At 53.3% G+C, this 20,414-nt stretch overlaps 1 protein-coding gene across 2 annotated transcripts; it reads left to right on the top strand.

Annotated features, from left to right (window-relative positions):
• The first annotated feature begins 1,307 nt into the window (after window positions 1–1,307).
• NOM1 (nucleolar protein with MIF4G domain 1) lies at window positions 1,308–16,774 on the top strand. 2 transcript variants are annotated; one of them, XM_060156271.1, is made up of 11 exons: window positions 1,308–2,301; window positions 3,816–3,943; window positions 4,617–4,812; window positions 8,829–9,152; window positions 10,770–10,880; window positions 11,608–11,775; window positions 12,417–12,538; window positions 13,346–13,478; window positions 13,942–14,073; window positions 15,808–15,917; window positions 16,232–16,774. In XM_060156271.1, the coding sequence occupies exons 1-11, from the start codon at window positions 1,369–1,371 to the stop codon at window positions 16,404–16,406; spliced, it is 2,532 nt and encodes an 843-aa protein (XP_060012254.1). In that variant the 5' UTR covers window positions 1,308–1,368; the 3' UTR covers window positions 16,407–16,774. The 2 variants fall into 2 exon arrangements, 1 of the variants encoding a protein (XP_060012254.1); XR_009541859.1 differs by lacking the exon at window positions 16,232–16,774 and having other exon boundaries at window positions 13,346–13,446.
• Window positions 16,775–20,414: the final 3,640 nt, after the last annotated feature.

The following is a 20,414-nucleotide window of genomic DNA, read 5'->3' as shown; positions in this document are numbered from 1 at the left end:
TTCCTCCCACTCATTAGCCTATGAAATGACGCACCCCCATAAAAACTGACAACACCATACCCTGGCGCCTTTCTCACCTTCTGAGGAGTGTGTTTCTCTATAAATAAATCTACTTCTTACCTAAAAAAAAAAAATCTGATTAATTTTATGACAGCCCAGTGGGATTGGCACTCTGATCACCCTACTCTGCAGACGGGGATGCTGAGTCTCAGTGGGTTGAGCAGGTCACACAACAGTGAGGTGAGGATCTGAACCGAGCCCGGAGCCCTGGCTTGAACTTCCATCCAGGTGTCACTCTGGTCCCTCCAGGAAGATTTCTTTGCTGGTCACCATTAAGCCCTGAGTACTGTTGGTCCCCAGCTCCCACCTTCCCATGTGTTGTACTCATTTCCCAGTACAAATCTCCCAGTGACAAAGCACCACAAACCAGGCAGCTTAAAACAGACATACAGAGACTCGGTCCTGAGGCTGAAAGTCGGAAATCAAGGTGTAGGCGGGGTGCATCCCTCCCAGGGCTGCTGGACAGGACCTGCTCCAGGCCTCCTCCAGCTTCTGATGTGGCCGCAATCCTTGGAGTTCCTGGGCTCGAGGAGCATCTCCGCCATCGCTGCCTCGGACATCGCATGGCCTTCTACCTGTGTGTGAGCTGTGAGGCCCAATTTCCCTTTTAAGAACACCTGTCTTTGGATGTAGGGCTCGCCCAATGCAGCAAGGCCTCCTCCTAACTTTGCATCTGCAAAGGCCCTATTTCCACACGAGGTCACGTCCACAAATTCCAGCGGACTTGAACTCTGGGGGGGCGGCTGTCCATGGAGCGGTAATCAGGGAACATCACCCCAGGGAAGCCCAGCAATCCTAATACGGGATAGGTGCGTCCTTACGCGGAGCGCGGTGGGACCTGAGGCCTGAGGTTGAGTGAAAGGAGCAGTGAGCTCAGGACCAAGCTTCCCGTGAGCAACACGCAGCAACACACCGCGTGGCTCCCATGGCTCCAGCCGCGCTCCACCCGCACACTCGTCCGCAAGGATCCACCCCCACCCCTACCCCTACCCCGTAAGCGCGGTTACTGCTGTGGAACGTCGTTAGGAGCCTTCTTTACCATAATCTCTAAAGTTTTCGTTTTTAAACGAGAATGTATTTGTGCTCATTCGGAAGTTACAGTTTACAGCCTTAAGAGCAGGCACCGTTTGCAGCCGTGCGGCTCCCTGCGCTGCCGCCCTCCCGCCAGCAGGGTGCGCCGCCCCGCGCAGCGCGCCGCTCTCCTCCCGGAAGTCTGGCCCCGACCGGAAGTCGCGCGTCGGCGCGTCCTGGAAAGTAGCGGCGTCTGCGAGACCTGCGGCCCAGTTCCCGAGGGGCTGCCGGGGGCACATGGCTCGTGGGAAGCGCCGCGCCGGGCGCGGGCCGCGCCGCGGACCTGGGGGCGGCGGGGAGGGGGCCCTGAAGCGGCTAAAGCTAGCAGTGGAGGAGTTCGTGCAGGCGACCTCGGAGGGCGAGACGCCCGGCGGCCGCGAGGGGCCCCGGGCTCAGGGACGCGTGCGCCCGGGCGGGAGGAAAAGCCGCAGGGAGCTGAGGAAGGAGAAGCGGCACCTGAGGAAGGCGCGCCGGCTCCAGAGGACGGCCGGCCCCGCGCAGGGCCCGGGCCCGGGCGGCGGCGGCGGAGCGAGCGGCCCCCGGGCGGAGGCGACGCAGGAGGAGGACGGTCAGCCGTCCCCACGGCGGGCCTCGCGGCCGTCCGAGGAGCTGCGACCTCCCCCGGTTCCGGCCAAGGCCGGCCAGGCCCAGGCCAGGGGTCCCCTCGGCAGGACCAAGGCCCCAGCAGCCGCAGCCCGGAAACGGGCACTTCTGGCGGCCAACGAGGAGGAGGACCGAGAGATCCGAAAGCTGGAGCGGTGCCTCGGCTTGAACAAGCGCAGAAAGAAGGGCGACGGAAGCTCCGTGCCTCTGAGCTTTGCCCGCGATGGGCTCGACTACATCCTGGGAGCCCTGGACTCTGGGAAGAGTAGTGGCTGGTATGAAAGCAGCAGTGAGGAGGAGGAGGAGGAGGATGCGGGACAGGCACTCCCCGAAGGTGGCAGCGAGGACGAACGGGAGCAGCAGGATGCGGAAGACGAAGGCGAGCGGGCAGCAGACGCGGGAGCGCAGAGCGAGGGGGAGGACCCGCAGGTGGCGGGGGCGGGACAGCTGGAAGCCGGAGGAGCGGACCGGAGGGCGAAGGAGGGAGGGAGGAAGAAGAGAGTCCGTTTTGCCGAAGATGAAGACAGGAGTGAAAGTTCCGCGGAGGATGTTGACGCAAACGATAAGGTATTAGATTGTGAACAATCTGAGCCCTTTGGAATTTCCTTCAAAATAACGGGTGGGGGGCAGAACACGGGACAGAAGTGACACAGTTGATGTATTGATAATTGTTTGAGCTGAGTATGGGTCTGTCGGGTTAATTAAATTTCCACAATAAAGAGACAGGGAGAAAACATCCCTAGAGACTTTTCTATCCCAGGGACTTACCGGCCGTTCCCACCGTTGTCCTAAGGCCACATCCTCACTCGGTTTACTGCCTCAGTCTCCAAACCTGACTTTGACTCCCCTCCCCCAAGCTTTGTTCCCACCTCCCGTGTACCCTGGGGACTCCTGCAACACCCCTGAGTCACCTCTGCCCACACCTAGTCCTTTTTCTGTCCAGCTGCTCCTGGGGTGGATCCTTCTAAAACACAGAGCTGATCTCCGAGACTCCCTTGGATAAAGTCTCACACTGACGACCAGGTTTAGAACCCACAGCAGAGCAGACAAGGCCTCGCGCGCCGGCCCCTTGCCTGTTAAAACAGCTTCACCTGCACACGCACCTTGAAGGCGGCCTTATGGCATTACTTGTGTTTCCTTCTCCACTTCTCACCATTTCACCCTTCTGCCTCTGCGTACGTTATTTCTTCTGTCTGCGAGGCCTTTCCGCGATTTCTCACTGTTTGTGTTTATCTGTGAAGGTCAGACATCTTGGGGAATCTTTTCCCCTCCTGAAGGATGTGAAGCGTCTTTCATTTCTGTCCCTGGTGCCTTAGCACCTGGCACTCTGAGCAGTGCCCAAGTGCTGTCAGTTCCTCTCTTAGCACTTTAAGTTTTGACTCTTCCCAAGTCTCTTCCACAGCCTGTGGCGGTGTAACTGACATACTAACTAACGGGTGTCTTAAGATTAAGTTTCTGTGTATGAAAATGTGCTTTCTCCAGCTAAGCTTAAAGCCTGACAGCAAGGATCACGCCTTACAAATGTCTGTCTCCTAAAGGCTTGTCAGGGAGTGTTGGTCGGTGGTAATGACTTGTAATCCTCTCAGTTGAAAATCTAGGAAATGGTGAGCAGTGGGTTGATTTTATCATGTAAATTTAGATACTGGTTTTGACAGGTTTGAAATTACTTGGGACCGCTTTTTCTCCAAAACTGGTGATACACTTAATTTAGGTGTTTGTGTGCTGCCGTGCCCACTGTGAACTGAGGCTGGCAGAAGTGTAGAATACGGGGCTCTGTCGGGTAGACAAGGGGGGCGGGGGGCGCAGCCAAGTCTGAAGAGTTACAGAGGGAAAAGTAAGGTGATGAAATGTAGTGTTGATGTTAATGTAAATAGTGATGTCCATCGTCCGGGCCATGGCGTGCTTGTCCAGGACTAGAGTGGGCACTCGGGAGATAGCTGATGTTCATGAAGCAGCAGTAGTCAGTAGTGACAGCGTCTCCCAGTTCTTGGGAATTTAATATCTAAGTGTGAGTGTAGCAAGGGGAAAGGTGGGCTGTAGTCACCGTACATTTTTTTGTAATTTATTTCTGTTCTTTCAAGCAGAGTCTTTGTGAAAATGGTGGAAAGTACATCCCACCCCACGTGAGGCGAGAAGAGGAGACAGTGGATGCCCAGAAAAAGGAAGAACTAGAGAGGCTCAAGAAACAGGTCAAAGGTCTGATTAACAGGTAACCTCGAGACAGTGTATTGTGTAACTTCAAGAGATTGTCTCTTTCCTGAAAACACAGGAATGGTTCTGGGAATTAAACCAAAGCCTGCGTTGCCCTTTTTTTTTTTTTTTAAATTTCTTTTTAGTTAAAACACTCTTCTTGGTGCATCCTGGAATCTTACTGAACATGCCATTTGGTGTTCAGAGTTAGCACAGCTGCAGTGCATATGCATCCTCCCATCCCTACCCAGTGGCCCTTATCTCCATGTTAGGAAATAAAAGAGTTTTGTGCTAGCAGAAAAGGGAAACGTGGGGATTTTTTCCAACAGTGCATATGGGGGTGCTAACGATGGTTCCCTCCCTCTGCCCGGGAGATGGGGTAAGGACATCAGTGGAGTATCCTCGTCATAGTCTCTGCGGTCTTGAAGGGAATCCTGCATGTGCCTTACTGTGGCTACATTTCAGCTGGAAGGACAGCAGTTAATGTTATTGAAGATTCCAGAAGATTCTGTGTTATGTACATATATACTGGATTATTGGGACAGGATAAGAATTGTTCGTGGGTCAAATACATACACAAAAGAGGATCTATTGGAAGTATTAATAACTTTTTCAATTTTTTTTAATTGACCTGAAAAAACAATTCTTGATTTGAAACAGCACTGTCGCTCTGTCTTTCCAACTGTCTGCAGGCTGAGTGAGCCGAACCTGGCCTCCATCAGTGGCCAGCTGGAGGAGCTGTACATGGGCCACAGCAGGAAGGACATGAATGACACTCTGACGGGCGTCCTCCTGAGCGCGTGCGCCCCGGACACGGCCATGCCCGCCAGGCTGGTGATGGAGCATGTCCTCCTGGTCAGCATTCTTCACTGCACAGTTGGCATCGAGGTAGGGCTGCCTCTCTCCAGCCATTAGCTGTCCAAGTGCTGCTTGTGTCAGTGATCAGCTGACACGGCTCAAGGCCACCTTGTCTGTATTGTATCATCCTAAACCACACTCGGCAGCTACGTGACGTCGGCCAACTTCTGCTTTTGCGCTTGGTCCCTTCTGACACGGCCTTATTGTCTGTTAGTTCTGTCGCTCTGGGCTGACGTCGTGGACTTGCCTTCGTCTTCTCTGTATTCCCCATGGAAACAGTGACTGTTTCAGCTGTTCAGAGCACAGGGCTTTGTGTTGAGCGAGAGGCCACCGGAATGTGAGGTAAAACGGGGCACGAAGCGAGGGGACACGTGACAGTGCCTGGGCTTGGAGCCTCGGTGCCCCTGGGTGGGCCACAGACCTGCCCGTGTCTGTGAAGTGGGGCCTTTGTCGGGATTCAGTGGACACCGCGTCTAAAGCATCGCCTGTGCGGTGCCTGGTACCCAGCAGGTGCTGCTGAGGAAATAGCATCCCCGTGCCATCCGGCCCGCCCCGTGTTCTTGGTCGTTGGTCAGTGACCCTTGTGTTGGCCTCAGGGAGGCCCACCTCGTCCCGGGTCCTCTTTTGTCACCTCCCACAGTGATATCATATCATAACCTTCCTGGTCAGCATCCACTCCCTCCATGTGGCTGCTTGCAGGTTGTTGAGGGAAATCGGTCTGGTTAGAGGACTTTACACTGAGGTGGACAGACGCGTGAGTGAGTGAGTAGGCCAGCGAGGTGTATTTCCAGATGAGCTTTATATTTACCAGAGAACTCGATGATCCCTGAGGATCTTTATGTGGGACAGTGTCTTTTAGGGGGTGGTGTTGAGCCCCTCTGCCTTCTGATTGCCCTCCTCCCAGGAACAGGCCTCGGCAGCAAAGTGTCACTGCAGGTCTGATCCCCTGGTGTAAGTCCTCCGGACTCCCAGCAGGATGAGTGGGGCGGGTGTTTATTTAGCCCCGCTTTGCAAACGCAGCAAAGCCCCTGAAGGCCGGGCTGTGGACCTCCCCCTGCCGCGCACTCTTCACACCCCTCCCACTTTTCTAGGACTTGCTCACAATTGGTCTTGAAAACCATTTGGGGCGTTACAGGGTGGGGCTGTCTAGGGCTTACTTTAAAGAGCACAGACTTTCCAGAAGGCCTTCTCCTTCCATCTGCTAGAGGCTCAGCAGTGAGGGCAGTGCTGGGCGGGGAGACCAGCCACCTGGCGACCTGCCTGCCCACCCTCCCCTGGAGGCTTAGTCTGGCAGCTTCAGGCTGGGAGACTGGGAGCATAAGCAGGAGCCTGGCCCGAGGAAGTGCTGTTAAAGTAGTGCTTGTGAGCCGCTGTGCGGTTGGAGTTCCACCCTTCCTCCCACTGCAGGTTCCCTCACCCTCCCGAGAGAAACCTCTGGGCCACGCTTTTCTCCTCTAGCCGAGGTCATATTGTAAGAACTTGCTGTCAAAATTTTATTGAGATTTATTTTTATTTATCTATTTATTTGGCTGGGCTGGGTCTTAGTCACAGCACGTGGGATCTTCATTGCAGCGCGCGGGCTTCTCTAGTTGTGGCGCAGGAGCTCTGGAGCACGGGCTTACTTGCCCCACGGCACGTAGGATCTTAGTTCCCCGACCAGGGATTGGACGCACATCTCCTCCATTGGAAGGCAGGTTCTTAACCACTGGACCACCAGGGAAGTCCCAGTGAGAACTTTGAAAGATGGCAACTCTGGGACCTCCTGGGCACAGGGAGGCGAGGACAGAGGAGGGGGCGTGGGCCCCGAGACCTCTGAACAGCAAACTCTCCTCAGCTAATCTGCACCAGCTGTTTAAGGAATTGCATAATTGTTTGATTTCTAAGGGCTGTGAGTCCCTTCTCTTCATTACAAAGCGTAATGGAATCACTGGATCCCTTCCTAGTGCCCTGTGATGGCCACGATTCATTCAGTGCCATTATAGGCTGTCCTAGTGCACCCCCGGTCCTCCTGGACCATCCCGGAGTACTTGACAATCAAAACGGTTTCAGCGCCTGCCGATGCAGGGAACACGGGTTCGTGCCCCGGTCCGGGAAGATCCCACATGCCGCAGAGGGGCTGGGCCCGTGAGCCATGGCCGCTGAGCCTGCACGTTCGGAGCCTGTGCTCCGCGACAGGAGAGGCCACAACAGTGAGAGGCCCGCGTACCGCAAAAAAAAAAAAAGGTTTCAGTACATACAGCATTTCATTGAGTTACAGAAAAGGCCGCAGACCCTGACCACCTACACAATATCAGGAATCCCCTGCATTTGAAAATGGGAGATTATTGGTCCCACTTCTCATTTAAACCTTCACTAACAGCGTGAGGGACAGCTGAAGTGATCATTCCAGGGCAAGTCGTGAGGGGACTTCAGCTAGCGACAGCCACTAAAACTGGTGCCAGAGGGGGCTGAGCTGCCCCAACTCTGGTTCCACTGAACTTCTCTCAGGCCTGTGATGAGAAAAGCATCCTCAGGAATCCATGCAAAGAGGAGCGTGAGTCACGAAGCCGTGGTGTCAGTTACTGAGTTGCTTCTGAGTCGCTGAAAAATCAAAACTCAGGTCTGTGCCGATTTAATCTAACACAGGTCTGTGTCAGAATTAATTTATTTGTTTAAATAACTTTAGCAATGTGAATGTTATTCCTATTTTTTAATGCTATACTCTTATATTTTATTTTGAAGACATTAAATGGAATCTGAGATTTTGACAGATTTTGATATGATTAAATAATTCCATTTGTGTGATTGAAAACATACCTGAGTATATTTTATACCTGAATTTTTCTTGATGTCCGCAGAATTCTAATTTCTATTTTAAAGTTGTATTTGAATGTAATATAGTGGTCATGATAGGAGAGTATATTCTTCAGGTTTATCTTTAGAGAAGAGGCTTGAATTGGGAGTTAATAGGTTAAAGTTGTTTATTCTCAGGTCTTCAGAAACTAAAGAACACATCCAGTCTGTCAGAGCTGCCTCTGCGAAGTCACTCTTCCCTCCTGCCGATCTGGTGCCTTTCTCTGGGCTCCTCTGGCATTTATGTTGTTGCATTTTGGCAGTGACGTGTATGTTTTCCTGCGACACTCTGTCCGGTTGATCTCATCCTCACCCGGGATTTTAACTACCACTCCTGCTTCTATGACCAGCCCTGCCCAGGTGTCCTACGGCTCAGGCTTTATAAGGCTTTTTTTTTTTTTTTTTTCCCCAACCTCGTGTCTTGTGGGATCTCAGTTCCCCGGCCAGGGCTTGAACCTGTGCCCCTGCGGTGGAAGCGCGGAGCGCTAACCGCTGGACGGCGGGGAAGCCCGTAGGTTACAGTGATTCCGCCCAGCCTGCACTTCTGCTGCTGCTCACGGATGAACCGTCCCCGTCAGAAGCTCAGTCAGCTGCTGTTACGCAGAAGGTTGATCTTTCCCGTCCAGTGAGTGGCCACACCCTCTAGTTCTGTCACTGGGTGACTCTTGGGCCCGGTCCACCTTCAAGGGTCCAGCACGGCTGCAGTGATCCGCGTCCCCGTGTCTCAGCTGGAGAGTCGCCATCGCTCTGCCACCGCCGGGCGCCCACTGCCGCCTTCTCCCTCCAGGCCCAACCAGTCTGGAGAAGTGAGCCGTGTTGGATAGTAGTGCATTTTTAGAGACACGGATGTGTCCTTAACATTCTTGACGATTTCATTTTTCCAAGGGATCAGAATGGCTGCTGGCCGGAACAGCACCTCGTTGATTTTAAGGACAAGATGGTGCACTTCGAGGGAAGGTGTGCGCTGGGCACCCTGCTCTGCGTCATGTGTGGTGTGGTGTTTTCCTCTGTAAAGCACTGGGCACTCACACTTGTGTTTTTAGAGGTTTTGCCCTGCTGGAGTTCGTATTCTGCCACATGTACATTTTATGTGTTCATTTTAAAAGTACTAATTCTTTCAACATGCGTTGAAGTTAAAAGAAGGACCCCTGAGAATGACTTGCTAACTTGATTCTTACACGTTTGCAGTAATGTTTTTTCTGTTCTTCATCCAGGTCGGCGCGCACTTTTTGGAGGCTGTGGTGAGGAAGTTTGCTGACGTCTATAAAAGCGGATGTGACGGGAAAGAGTGTGACAACCTGTTCACCATCATCGCCCATTTATATAACTTCCACGTGGTGCAGTCTCTCCTCATCTTTGACATTTTGAGAAAACTTATTGGAACTTTCACAGAAAAAGATATCGAACTGATCCTGTTAATGCTGAAAAATGTGGGCTTTTCCTTGAGAAAAGATGATGCTTTGTCGCTTAAGGAACTGATCACTGAGGCCCAGGCCAAAGCCAGCGGGGCAGGCGGAAAGTTCCGGGACCAGACCAGGGTATGAGTGCGTCACCTGCCCGGCTTCCTAACTGCCTAAATGCTCACACTGACCAGAACTTAAACATGAGTATCTGGGGTGAATATTGCATTTCATCTCGTAATGAGCCCTGTTATCTTCTGCCTCATCTGGTTTTGTGGCTTCATCTTCAAGGTGTGAGCAAACCTTGCGTCTTTACTCTTGTGAATTTAAGAATCGATCTATTTAACATTCAGCCATTCAGAAGAGGTTTACTGGGAAGGCGAGGGGCCGGGGGGTGGGGCGGTTAGCCCACTCGGCCTTCTAGCTCTTCCACTCGGCAGCGAAGGGACCGAGGCTTCCAGGCCTCGGTTTCCCTGTCTGGAAAGTGGGGCTCATGGTGGCTACCTTGTTTGCTGGTCTGCAGACTTGAGGGGCACGGGAGAGTCATGGGAACCCCTGGGCAGGACGAGGGCTCATTTGAGGAAAAAGGAAAGCGTCCCTGTGGGGAGGCATCAGGGGCGCAGGGCAGGGGCTGGCCTCGGGGCTTCGTAAACCTCGCAGGGAACTGGGATTTTATCCCAGAGGCACATGAAGGGCTCTGAGCAGGTTTTCATGCTGAGGTCACTTTGGCTACAACTAGGAAAGAGAGAAGCCACCTCGGGGGTTGGGGCGGTGATCAGCAGAGTTGCAGTGGACCTGGGTTTAGGACATAGCGGTGGCCAGACTTGGTGGGGGGAAGGGGAGAGAGGGAGGGGTCAGAGGTCACCCCAGGTACCAGCTTGGCCCTGCAGGTGGGCAGTAGTTTGTTCAGGAGACGCAGACTGGACAGGAAGACTGGCCCATTTTTGAAATGCTGAGGTGAGGGCTCGGGTTAGCTGTGAGGAGGGAGGTGTAGGCCGAGCCCCCTGAGGGTCCTGGGGGCCGCGGAGGTGGTGGTGGAGTTGCTGTGTAAGGGGGCGGGGTGCGGCTCCAGGTGGGAGAGGAAGATCGTGGGGGCGGGTCCCAGCGAAGACCCTGTCCCTGTGTTGAATGCTCGGGGGTCACGTTTAAAACAGACACGGCAGACACAGGCATTTGGCTCGGGCTGGCCTGAAGCTGGAGGAGCTGGGCTGGGGGGTGACTGGGTGGGTTTGGAGTCCTTGAGCGCTGACAGAAACGTCCTAAAACTGATCGTGTGATGGCTGCACAGCCCCGAGTGTGCTCAGTGGACGCTTGGCGTGTGAGTTATGTCTCAGCTGAAGTGAACGTTGCGGGGAATCTCAGACAGGGTCTGTGAGAAGTCTTTGTGCTGTCCTTGAAAGTCTTCTCTAAGTACAATGTCATTTCCAGGTTAAAAGTTAGGAAAGCAAAAAGGCCAGGAGTGGGAAGGGGTTGCAGACGCGGTGGGGAAGGAGGGCGACTGAGACCAGGGGCCGGTGGGGGTGGAAGGGCGCGCGGCCCGGGCGTGTTCTCGGCCCGCGGGGCGGGGGAGGGATTTCTGTTCTCGGCCGGGGAGGCCTGGGCGGCTGCTGAGGTTGGTGCAGCCTCTCCCAGAGGCGCCCGTGCCCCGTCCTCGGCGGCGGTGACCATGTGCGCAGAGGCGGTGTGTTTCTCCCCACGGTGAAGCGTCCTTGGTTTCCAGCATTTGAGATAATGGCTTTTCGCGTCTGTCTCCAGGTTCGCTTCATGCTGGAGACGCTGCTGGCCCTGAAGAACAACGACGTGCGGAAGATCCCGGGCTACGACCCCGAGCCCCTGGAGAGGCTGCGGAAGCTGCAGAGAGCCCTGGTAGGCACCCTCCTTCCCGGCCGCCTGCGCTGCCGGGTCTGCGCCAACCCCCGTGAAGTTCCGGAGGGCGGTGGAGCCACAGGTCAGGTGCCCGCTCAGCTAGCGGGGATTCCCAGACGTGAAAGGCAACTGCACGTTTCTGTGGGGCGACCCTCCCTGTGAGCTGCGTGCGCCCCACGCTGAGCCCTCCGCCCTTGGCCGCGCCGGAGAATTGCGGGAGGACCTCTGATCACTTTGGAACAGGGCCCGGGCCGGGGTCCCACCAGGACCAGGGAGGCCAGCCTGGGGAGTGGGGGGCTCGTCTGTTTAAGCTCCCCAGAGCTTCTCAGCGTGGGGCCCACGGGCGAGCCCTTCGGCCTGGGCACCAGTCAGACCCAGAGTGGCCTCCTCCGGCAGGTCCCAGGCACCTGCTGGTGGAGTCCTCACTGCCGGCCCTTGGGGCGCGCCTCCTGCCTGAGTCTGAGCCTCTCTCCCCACCCCCACCCCGTGACAGCTGTTCTAAGACACGTGTTTTGGGTGATAGACCCACAAAGCCCAAGCACACACTCTGAGAGTTTACCTCGAACTTCGGCGTCATTCCTAACTGGTTAACTGCCCCAGCTGTCAGTGACCCATCACAGCTCTCACGCGCCAGAAACGCTGTTACCCGAGCTGGAAAGAGCCAGGGTCGCTGTTGCCCAGGCTCTGAGCTGCCGCGGCCTCCCCTGGCTGCTGTTTTCTCAATCAGCTGCGAGGCGCTGGCTCAGGGACAGAGACTCAGCTCCGCGTCTCCTGGGACAGCGTCCTGAACGCCGAGCGGACCGGGCGCTGGTGGATCGTGGGGTCCGCCTGGAGTGGCGCCCCGATGATCGACAGCGGTCAGCAGAAGACCCCGCGGAAGCAGCTCACGGGGACGGTACGTGACCCGTGCTCGCCACCACCAAGCATGTGACCTGTGTCCCCACGCGGCTTTCCCTGGGTTTATTTGAAGACCTTATTGAAGTAGCTGCTGCTTTGTGACATCCTTTAATTCCATTTCTGTTATTTCCTTTTAAAGTCTCAAAATGTTAGGAAAGGGACTTCAGCGTTGAGTGGAGCCAGGGGACCGCAGGACGATCACTCAGGCCTCCTGGCCTCCTGGCCTCCCCGCCCTCCCCGCCCTCCCCGCCCCCCTCCCCCCCCTCCCCGCCGTCCCCGCCCCCCCCCCCCCCCCCCCCCCCCCGGCCGCAGCGCTTACCTCTCACCTCTCCTTCATTCCACTGGTACTTGGACTGGCAGACCCACTGCTCCCGCGAAGCCTCCCAGATCAAGCGGTTTTCTCCTCGCGGGCTTGCTTTGCCTCTTGCTGGTTTTCCTTTGTGGGGTGCCGGGGGGGTTGCTCAAGAATAAAGGGTCCGCGTTTACATACGTGTGTTTACGCACACCTTACAGTTAGCCTTGGGTCAAGCCACAGAATTACACATGTTACTTCTTAGAAACTTAGTAACTACGCTAAACCAAAGAACAACTTTAACCGAAACGTCTGTATGATCTACGCCCGGTCGTCCCTCTTTTCAGGTTAGCTCGAAGATACTGGAGCTCGCCCGAAAGCAGAGAATGAACACCGACATCAGGAGAAACATATTTTGTACAGTTATGACTAGTGAAGACTTTCTGGATGCATTCGAGAAGCTCCTGAAGTAAGCCTGTGTGCGAGCCTCTGCTCTGTTGTTGAGTTGTGTGCCACGTCGTGGAGGCCGGGGCCCTGCCCCTTCCCACCCGCTGCCCCACGCCACGGGCTGCAGTCCAGCTCCTGCTAACTGACCGCTGGTAGCTCCAGATTAGGACAGTTTATGATCTGTTTTGATTGGAAAAAGTCAGGTAACCACCCGACAGTTCCCGGTGGCTGCTGTTTGTCATGAGTTGCTTGAAACCTTCCTGTTAAAGTTGTCTTTCCGATTGCGTCTAAATTAAACTTCCTGTTTAATTTAGTTGTAATTATATTACAACTTCTATAATTAGTTGTAATGAGATTGAAAAGCATCTGTGTACAAAGTACATCTAAAAAGTCTAATAATTAATTTTCCTTTATTTGCTTCAAGTTCAGAAGGAAATGCAGGGGAAATGCTGTAGGACTACAAATCCTTGTCCACAGTCAACACTGTGCACTGAAAGGATGGATTTTACTGCGTGCAAACCAGACCATACGTTTTAGGAAAAAGAAAAAACACGAAGGGCCCACAGCTGAGGCCCTGTTTCTTGTTGGTCGGTCACCAGTGACAGGCCTTTGTAGAGCCTGGGGTCACCTTATTCTGCCACGTTGTTGGAAACCCTGAGGCCAGAGGCTGGGGCACGGCCTGGAGCTCCAGTCCCGCTACCTGGCCCTGTCTACTCGGCCCAGTTAACCAAACTGCCAGACAGGATGTGTTCCTCTGAAAGATTTCTGCCTTCAAGCTGTTAAAGGTTGGCCAATTGAAGGTTTAGCCCTTGCTCTTCCTGTCTTACAGGCTGGGGCTTAAGGATCAGCAGGAGAGAGAAATCGTTCACGTCCTCATAGACTGCTGTCTGCAAGAGAGAACGTACAACCCTTTCTACGCATTCCTGGCGGGCAAGTTCTGTGACTACGCGAGGAGCTTTCAGGTGACAGCTGGGAGGCAGGCTGCCTGTGTCCCACTCTCCTGTCTAACCACTCTGGCTGACTTGGCCCACCTGGGATGTGAGCCCTGAGTCAGGGGCCACCTCGGCCAAGAGCTGTGTGCAGAGGGTCTCACAACCTGAGCCGTGTCCCCATGTCACCTTTCCCTGTCACAAATGAGGGGTCATGACCCACTTAATCGGCGAGTGCCTCTGGTTTATGTTGCACCATCTTTTTCTAATGTTTCTGCTGATTTAAGGGAAAATACTGTAATAGAAATTACTGTGAAGCTATTTCAAACTACTGTATATAGGAAAGGAGAGTGTAGTTGCTTCTAAAAAGTCTTGATTTTTAGGATATTTTAAGTAACTGAATACAGTACCTTTGGATTATATTTTTAGTGATTTATTCTAATAATTTGTTGAATTTTACCTTTTTTTGTTGTTGTTTTTCTTTGTTTTATATTAGATGACATTCCAGTTCAGCATATGGGACAAATTTCGGGACTTAGAAACTCTGCCAGCCACTAACTTCTCTAATTTGGTTCACCTGGTGGCCCACTTGTTGAAGACCAAGTCACTGCCACTTTCCATTCTAAAGGTGTGTGTACTGTGCGAGCTGATTTGAAGTGCTGAAAGTGATAGCGTACGCTTGAGCCTTGAGCCCCGGGGGTGCGCAGGGGCACCGACCCCCTGCACAGTAGTAGCCCGAGTGTAACTTTACAGTCGGCCTCCACATCCTGGTTCCACACGGGATGATTCAACCAACTTTGGAGCGTGTGGTCCTGCAGTGCATATTTAGTGAAAAATGTCCTCATGTAGGTGGACTGCACAGTCCAAAGCCGAGTTCAGGGGCCAGGTGTAATTCTGTATGTTTGGTACCTTAAGAATATGCGTTTCCTTAGATCCTGACTCACCTGGAAAACACTCTCATTATCAGACCATCATAGGAAATCGCCAGATGAGCACGCGGTGTAAATTTGCCTAGTAGCTCAAGGCGCCATCGCGGTTGTCTGCTCCTTTACGCGAATCAGTCTTGGGACTTGCGGTGCGTGTACAGGCCATCATGAGTCCCGCGGCGGCCGCTGCTCCGTCAGGAAGAAGGGGGGCCGTGGGAGCTGTACAGAAGCTGCGCTTCTGCCACTCCTCCCTTGGCTGTGGCACGTCTTTTAGAGCAGGGGCATCCTCGCCCCTGTTGAATTCCCACGTTGACTCGTCAGAGACGATGAAGCGCAGATGCTCTGGAGGTGGTCCGGGGTGGGCAGCGAAGCCTAGACATGAAACGCGGGTCACGGTGGCCTGGGCAGTAGGACCTCGGGGGTCTGGGGGTCCTGAGGGTGTGGACTGTGGGAGAAGCTGAGGGGCAGGCGTAGCTGGGGGCCCCGCCTCTTGCCTTCCGCTTCCTGATCCTTGGGACAGGCTAGGCTGCGGTTTCCCGTCTGTGTTGATGTATTTGTTCACCAGAGCGCCGGTCAAGTTAACTGCATGTTCCTTAGAGATGTGCCCTTGGGTTTTGGCTACTGTACTGAAAATGAGGGCCAGAGCCTCGTCCCACATTCCAGAACTGGGGAGAACTTACAACACGGAGAGCTAGTGCCTTCTCCTTGCTGGGGGGAGTCTTGCCTTCGGTTCACTTGAGTTTGAGCTCAGAATGGAACAGAATGTGGCGTGTCCCTCAGATGCAGCAGGTCCTGGAGACTCCTTGAGGCAGCCCGGCCCCTCCGTACCTCACGGGGCTCTGGCTGTAGGCAGCACTCTGGCTGTAGGTGTCTGCATGTGGTTAACCAGGCTTTTGATGTCCTTTTACAGTTATTTAATTTGGCATAAGGTTGAAATTTATCCATGTTGATATCTGCAGTTCTGTCCTTAGATTTTATTACTGCTGTATAGTATTCCACTGTATAAGTATACTATGATTGTTATATTTAGGAATTAGTCTCTTCTGGGTCTAAATTGTGTGTGTGTGTGTGTGTGTGTGTGTGTGTGTGTGTGTGTGTGTGTATGGTTTTAATTAGGGGATAGTTTCTTTAAGGCATGGAGATAATCTACGTTTCAACTCCAGGAATGAGATTCCTGATTCGCTAGGTACCCATCAGCCCCCTGGACCTGACTCAGCACTGCCGAGTTGCTCTCACCAGTGGTGTGCACGCCCTGCAGCAGTGCACCAGCGGTCCCAGGGCCCCGCGTCAAATGACAGCTGTTCATTTTATAAAACTGGAAATAGCCTTAGTTGAGGGGCAAGGGGAGCGATAGTTTTTTACTCAAACTATAGTCAGAAATCACTGCAGAGTTGACTCCACAGTGTAACTTTATTATTTTTTACCCGGACTGTTAGGTCATTGAATTCAGTGAATTGGACAAACCCAGAGTCCACTTTTTACGAAAAGTGTTACATACGCTGCTCATGGAAACGGAAGTTGAAGACCTTGGTTTAATTTTTGGAAGGTTTGTTCCCAGCTCTCTCGATAAAACGTGGGAAAGAGGAGAGAAATTGTTTTCACCTGTGTTGTTTTATAAAAGCAAGTTTGTTGTACTTACATGTAGCTTTTCAGTTTTAATTTTAATAATATCCTGAACATTAATTTGAGGAACATGAGACTTGCCTAATAGCAAACAGAAAATGATTTCTGACAGATAGGATATTAAGTTCTTACTTGAGAATTCTGACCAGATGGAAACTAGGTATGTCCCCTGCTTCGGGGTCCCTAGGGCTGAGACGGAGGCCGGCTGGTCACTGACGCGTGTCCCTTCCTCCTCAGGGTGTCCGACAGCCCCGCGCTGGGCCTGCTGCGGGAGGGCCTGAAGCTCTTCATCAGCCACTTCCTGCTGAAGGGCGGGCAGGCCCACGGGGGCACCAAGGAGGCCAGCGCGCTGCGGGAGAGAGCCGAGCTCTGCGCCGGGGCCCTGCAGGGGAGGGCGTCCCTGAGGTCGTAGCCGGGACCAGGGGCCAAGGGGTGCTCATTCGCCTGCGATGTGGGGCCGCAGCACAGTCTGTCGTATTTAAAATGCTCTTATTTTGGGGCTTCCCTGGTGGCGCAGTGGTTGAGAGTCCGCCTGCTGATGCAGGGGACACGGGTTCGTGCCCCGGTCCGGGAAGATCCCACATGCCGCGGAGCAGCTGGGCCCGTGAGCCATGGCCCCTGAGCCTGCGCATCCGGAGCCTGTGCTCCGCAACGGGAGAGGCCACAACGGTGAGAGGCCCGCGTACCGCAAAAAAAAACACAAAAACAAACCAAAAAACAACTCTATTTCGGTATTTGTGTTTTGAACTGTCTTCAGATACCTATGTTTATATCTCTAGGAGGCAGGGGAGAGGGAGGGAGGGGCGGGCCCCGGGCAGCGATGACGCTGCCCGGGGGTGTACCAGCGCCTAGTTCCTAACAGACGGGCCTCTAGAGGGCGCGGCACAAGGAAATGGGTGGCGTTTTCATTTATCTTGTATGTATTGGTTAAAAGTTCAGAAACCGTCAGTTGAACGTTCCTGAGGTTTGATTGATTATTTCAAGTACTTGGAAGGCACGTGTTCTGGAAGAGTCAGCAGTTGACTCAAGCCTTGCAGGTGTGGGTGCAGCACAGCGGGGGGATGATCCTGGTTCCTCACCTGAAGTTCGGACGTGGGAAAGGACATCTTCCTTCCCCGCGAGTGTCTGTCACTTAGACCCATCGAGTCCAGGTGTGATGCACCTTCCCGAACAACTTTGAAGTCACCAGACAGACACTGGACACAGCAGGTGCCGCCTGCTGAGCGGTGTTCTCGGGATATAAACATGCACGGGACAGAAGCGCCTGCGAGGGATGAATGTTCAGGATGCACCTAAGATATAGCGGCTCTCTCCCTCCCTTCCTGTGCTCATGGACAGAGAGAAAGCAGATGAAGCAAAGTGTTCATTGTTGGGTGAAGTTTATACACATGAAGTATATTTTTATAGTTTTTCCTTAAGTTTTAAGTTATTGCAAAATAAACAGTTTTCATAAAGCATTCGTAATGCAGAACACATTCTTCAGAGGTCTAAAACGTTCCAGTGTCTTTTCATGAAAATAATTAACCTAATTCAAATCACTTCTGCCCCTTTTGTAAAAAATAATAATAATAATTAGGCCTTACTGTAAAGCAGTGACACTGCTTCTGTTGGTTTACTTCGCAGGTGAGGTGCCCCTGGGTTAGCGGGAAGAGCCGGAAGGGATGGAGGGAAGGCCCTGCTTGTTGACCGTGACCAGAGCCTGCGTCCTGGGCCTGGGTGGCAGTGGCATCAGTCACCGAGAGCTCTGGGCACAAGGCTGCTGACCTGTGGGCACAGACAGCATCCTGGCCGAGATGTCACGGCAGGATGCTGTGCGTCCCCTTCAGGTGTTACTTGGTGTGGTGGGATTCAGCACCCGACATTTGCTCTTGACTCTCAGCCCGTCTGTAATTCAGTTTCAACTTTTCCAGTTGTGTGTGTGGCTGTTTTTTGTGCTCAGGCTGTGGTGTCTCTGAATTACGTCAGCTCAAAGCCTCTCTTTAGGAGAACCCGAGTAAGAGTTGGGACTTGGTCGCAGCCAACGTTTGCTGGGGGCCTCCTGGGTGCCCCACGTGGAGTTGAGACCTGGGGCAGCTTGAAGGGTTCAAAACCATCATTTAAGTTTAACAGGACAGGTCCTGTAGTCAAAGAGTGATGGGGACAGCCAGCTATTCCCAGCGCTCAGGGACGGAGAGCTTTTCAAAGGACGTGACGTTGGGACGTGACGTGCTCTTCCAAGAGGGGCTGAGGGGGCACTCGGAGGACACGAGGGCACCAGCAGGGGGTCGAGAGTGTGGAGCCTGGCCGTGTGGGGCCCTGGGACCCAGGACAGACAGCAGGACAGGCACTTGCAACCTGGTTGTGAAGGACCACTTTCTCCATGCTGAGGAGTTGGGGATTTATCTGCTCAACCATAGGAAACCATCGAAGGATTATTGCCAAGGAAGTTAGATCGTCGAAGTTGTGTTTTCAAGAATATTGCTGGACGAAGGAAGGTGGTGGGTCAGCATGTGGGCAGGCTGGTGGCAGAGACCAGGTAGGTGGTCCGCGTGACCTTCCAGGCGGAAGTGATGATTCCGGCCTAGGAGAGCAGCCGTGCGAAGGAAGACTGGAGACGTTTCCGATGGACACGCACGGGAAGTTGGTGCCTTTCAGTGAAGAGGGGTAGGGGCGCGGGTGGGGGGCAGTTCGGGCCCCCCCCGGTGGCTTGTCAACATCGGGGTCGGGGTTGAGGGTGCAAACACACCACTGGAGCTGGGGGCCTGAGGGCAGGGAGTTTTAACCCCTCGAGGAGACTTGAGTTACGAGGAGAACGCCAAGACCAGGATGCTGGGCGCTCCCCGTGCAGAGAGCAGAAACCGAGGGAGGGCCTGGAAACAGGCCCGGGAGTTGGGCTCTGGGGATCCTCAGCCAGCAATTCAGACCCATCCTGGGGGTAGTAGATCTGTAACAGCGGAGGCAACTCCCGGCAGCAGCCACACGTGAACAAAGATGCTGGGAGCCTCCGGGGGCCTCACGTCTTCCCCGAGTGCCAAGCACTTCGGATGCACGAGCAGGTGTGTAGGGAACACCTCCATGCACACATGTTCAGAGAGTGTAACGAAAGGTCAGTAAAACTTAGATTTTCTTGGGAAAGTAATATTGGCCTGGGAATCGGGAGTTTTCTCTTTCTCACCCTTACATTTCGTATCACATCATATTCTACATTGACAGAGCTGGCGGGAAAGGGGTCAAGTTCACAAGATGACATTTATCTTGAGTGGCGCTGAATAAATGATGAAAAATGATGTTTGCATGATAAGATGATGAAAGGGAAAATGGGGACCAGTTTAAAATGTTCTAAGCCTGCAAAGGTGACTTCAGAACACCCAGGGTTGTGTGTGTTTGGAAAACAATGCCTTGTGTGTGTCCACCGGCCTCGGGAGCAGAGCGATTTTGACCTTGAGCACGTCCAAAGCAAGACACATGGCCACGGCCTCTGGGGGTTATCGCGTCGGCACTTTCCCACTCTCAAATACCAGTCTGCAGGAGATTGACCCCCACTCCCGCCCCCAGCGTGGTCTGTGTCCTTTATTCCCGCCCTGGGGACCCAGCCAGCGGTCCCTTTCCTCCCTCTCCTGCGCTTCACGCCCACCTGGGTCTGCTCCTGCAGACCAGAGTGGTGGCAGGGGACGCCCCTTGAGGGCCCAGTGAAATATGAAACCCGGGAGGGATTCACTTCAGGCCGAGGTAAAAATGATGAAGAGCATTTAAAAATTATTTTCTATAGAAAATCGTTTAAAATGGACTATTTGTTTCATTTTACTTTGTCAGAAGTGTTTCCAAAGAAAGAGGGCAAATTCTTCTGCTTTTATTTTTATGGTTTGCCCATTGTTAACACTTGCCACATTTGCTTTTTCTCTTTTTTATATCTAATCCACATCCATTTATGCACACACACGTTTTGATGGCATCGACTGGAAGTACAGACATCATGACACTTGACTCCCGACCCCTCATTCTCCATTACTGGTGATGCCATTACCGCACCGGAGAACATGAACATGCATTTAGTGACAGAGTCCAGCAGACAATTCCGTTTTCATACTGCCAGTTGTTCGAAACTGAATTTTCTATGGCTGTTTTTTCCCTAGACAAAATACAATCAAGGTTCAAACATTACATTTCCTTTTATTTCTTTTAGTATACAACACCCACCCCCGTCTAAAATTTCTCACGAAACTGGGCTTTGAAGAGTCCTGGCCGTTGTCACAACAAATCCTGGTGGGCTCCACGTAAACATGGTTGGGAAAATCACAGCCTGGTGACACTGGCGTCTCGGGACAGACAGTACGAAGCTCACAACTGGCCACGCTAATTACAGTCGAGGCCAGCAGACCTCCCCATGGCAAAGGTACGTTTTTACCTTTGTAATTATTAAGGGAAATTAGTCACCAAAAGT

The sequence above is a fragment of the Lagenorhynchus albirostris genome, chromosome 8, assembly GCF_949774975.1.
Source record: "Lagenorhynchus albirostris chromosome 8, mLagAlb1.1, whole genome shotgun sequence".
Lineage (NCBI taxonomy): Eukaryota > Metazoa > Chordata > Mammalia > Artiodactyla > Delphinidae > Lagenorhynchus > Lagenorhynchus albirostris.
This window is presented reverse-complemented; position numbering and strand designations above follow the sequence as displayed.

What these genes read in the sequence shown, in the direction of transcription:
- NOM1 (XM_060156271.1), top strand. Translation starts at nt 1,369, where the DNA reads ATGGCTCGTGGGAAGCGCCGCGCCGGGCGCGGGCCGCGCCGCGGACCT. An exon ending in GCATTCGAGAAGCTCCTGAA is followed by an intron (nt 12,539 to 13,345) that starts GTAAGCCTGTGT and finishes CCTGTCTTACAG; the next exon opens with GCTGGGGCTTAAGGATCAGC. An exon ending in TGCCACTTTCCATTCTAAAG is followed by an intron (nt 14,074 to 15,807) that starts GTGTGTGTACTG and finishes CCGGACTGTTAG; the next exon opens with GTCATTGAATTCAGTGAATT.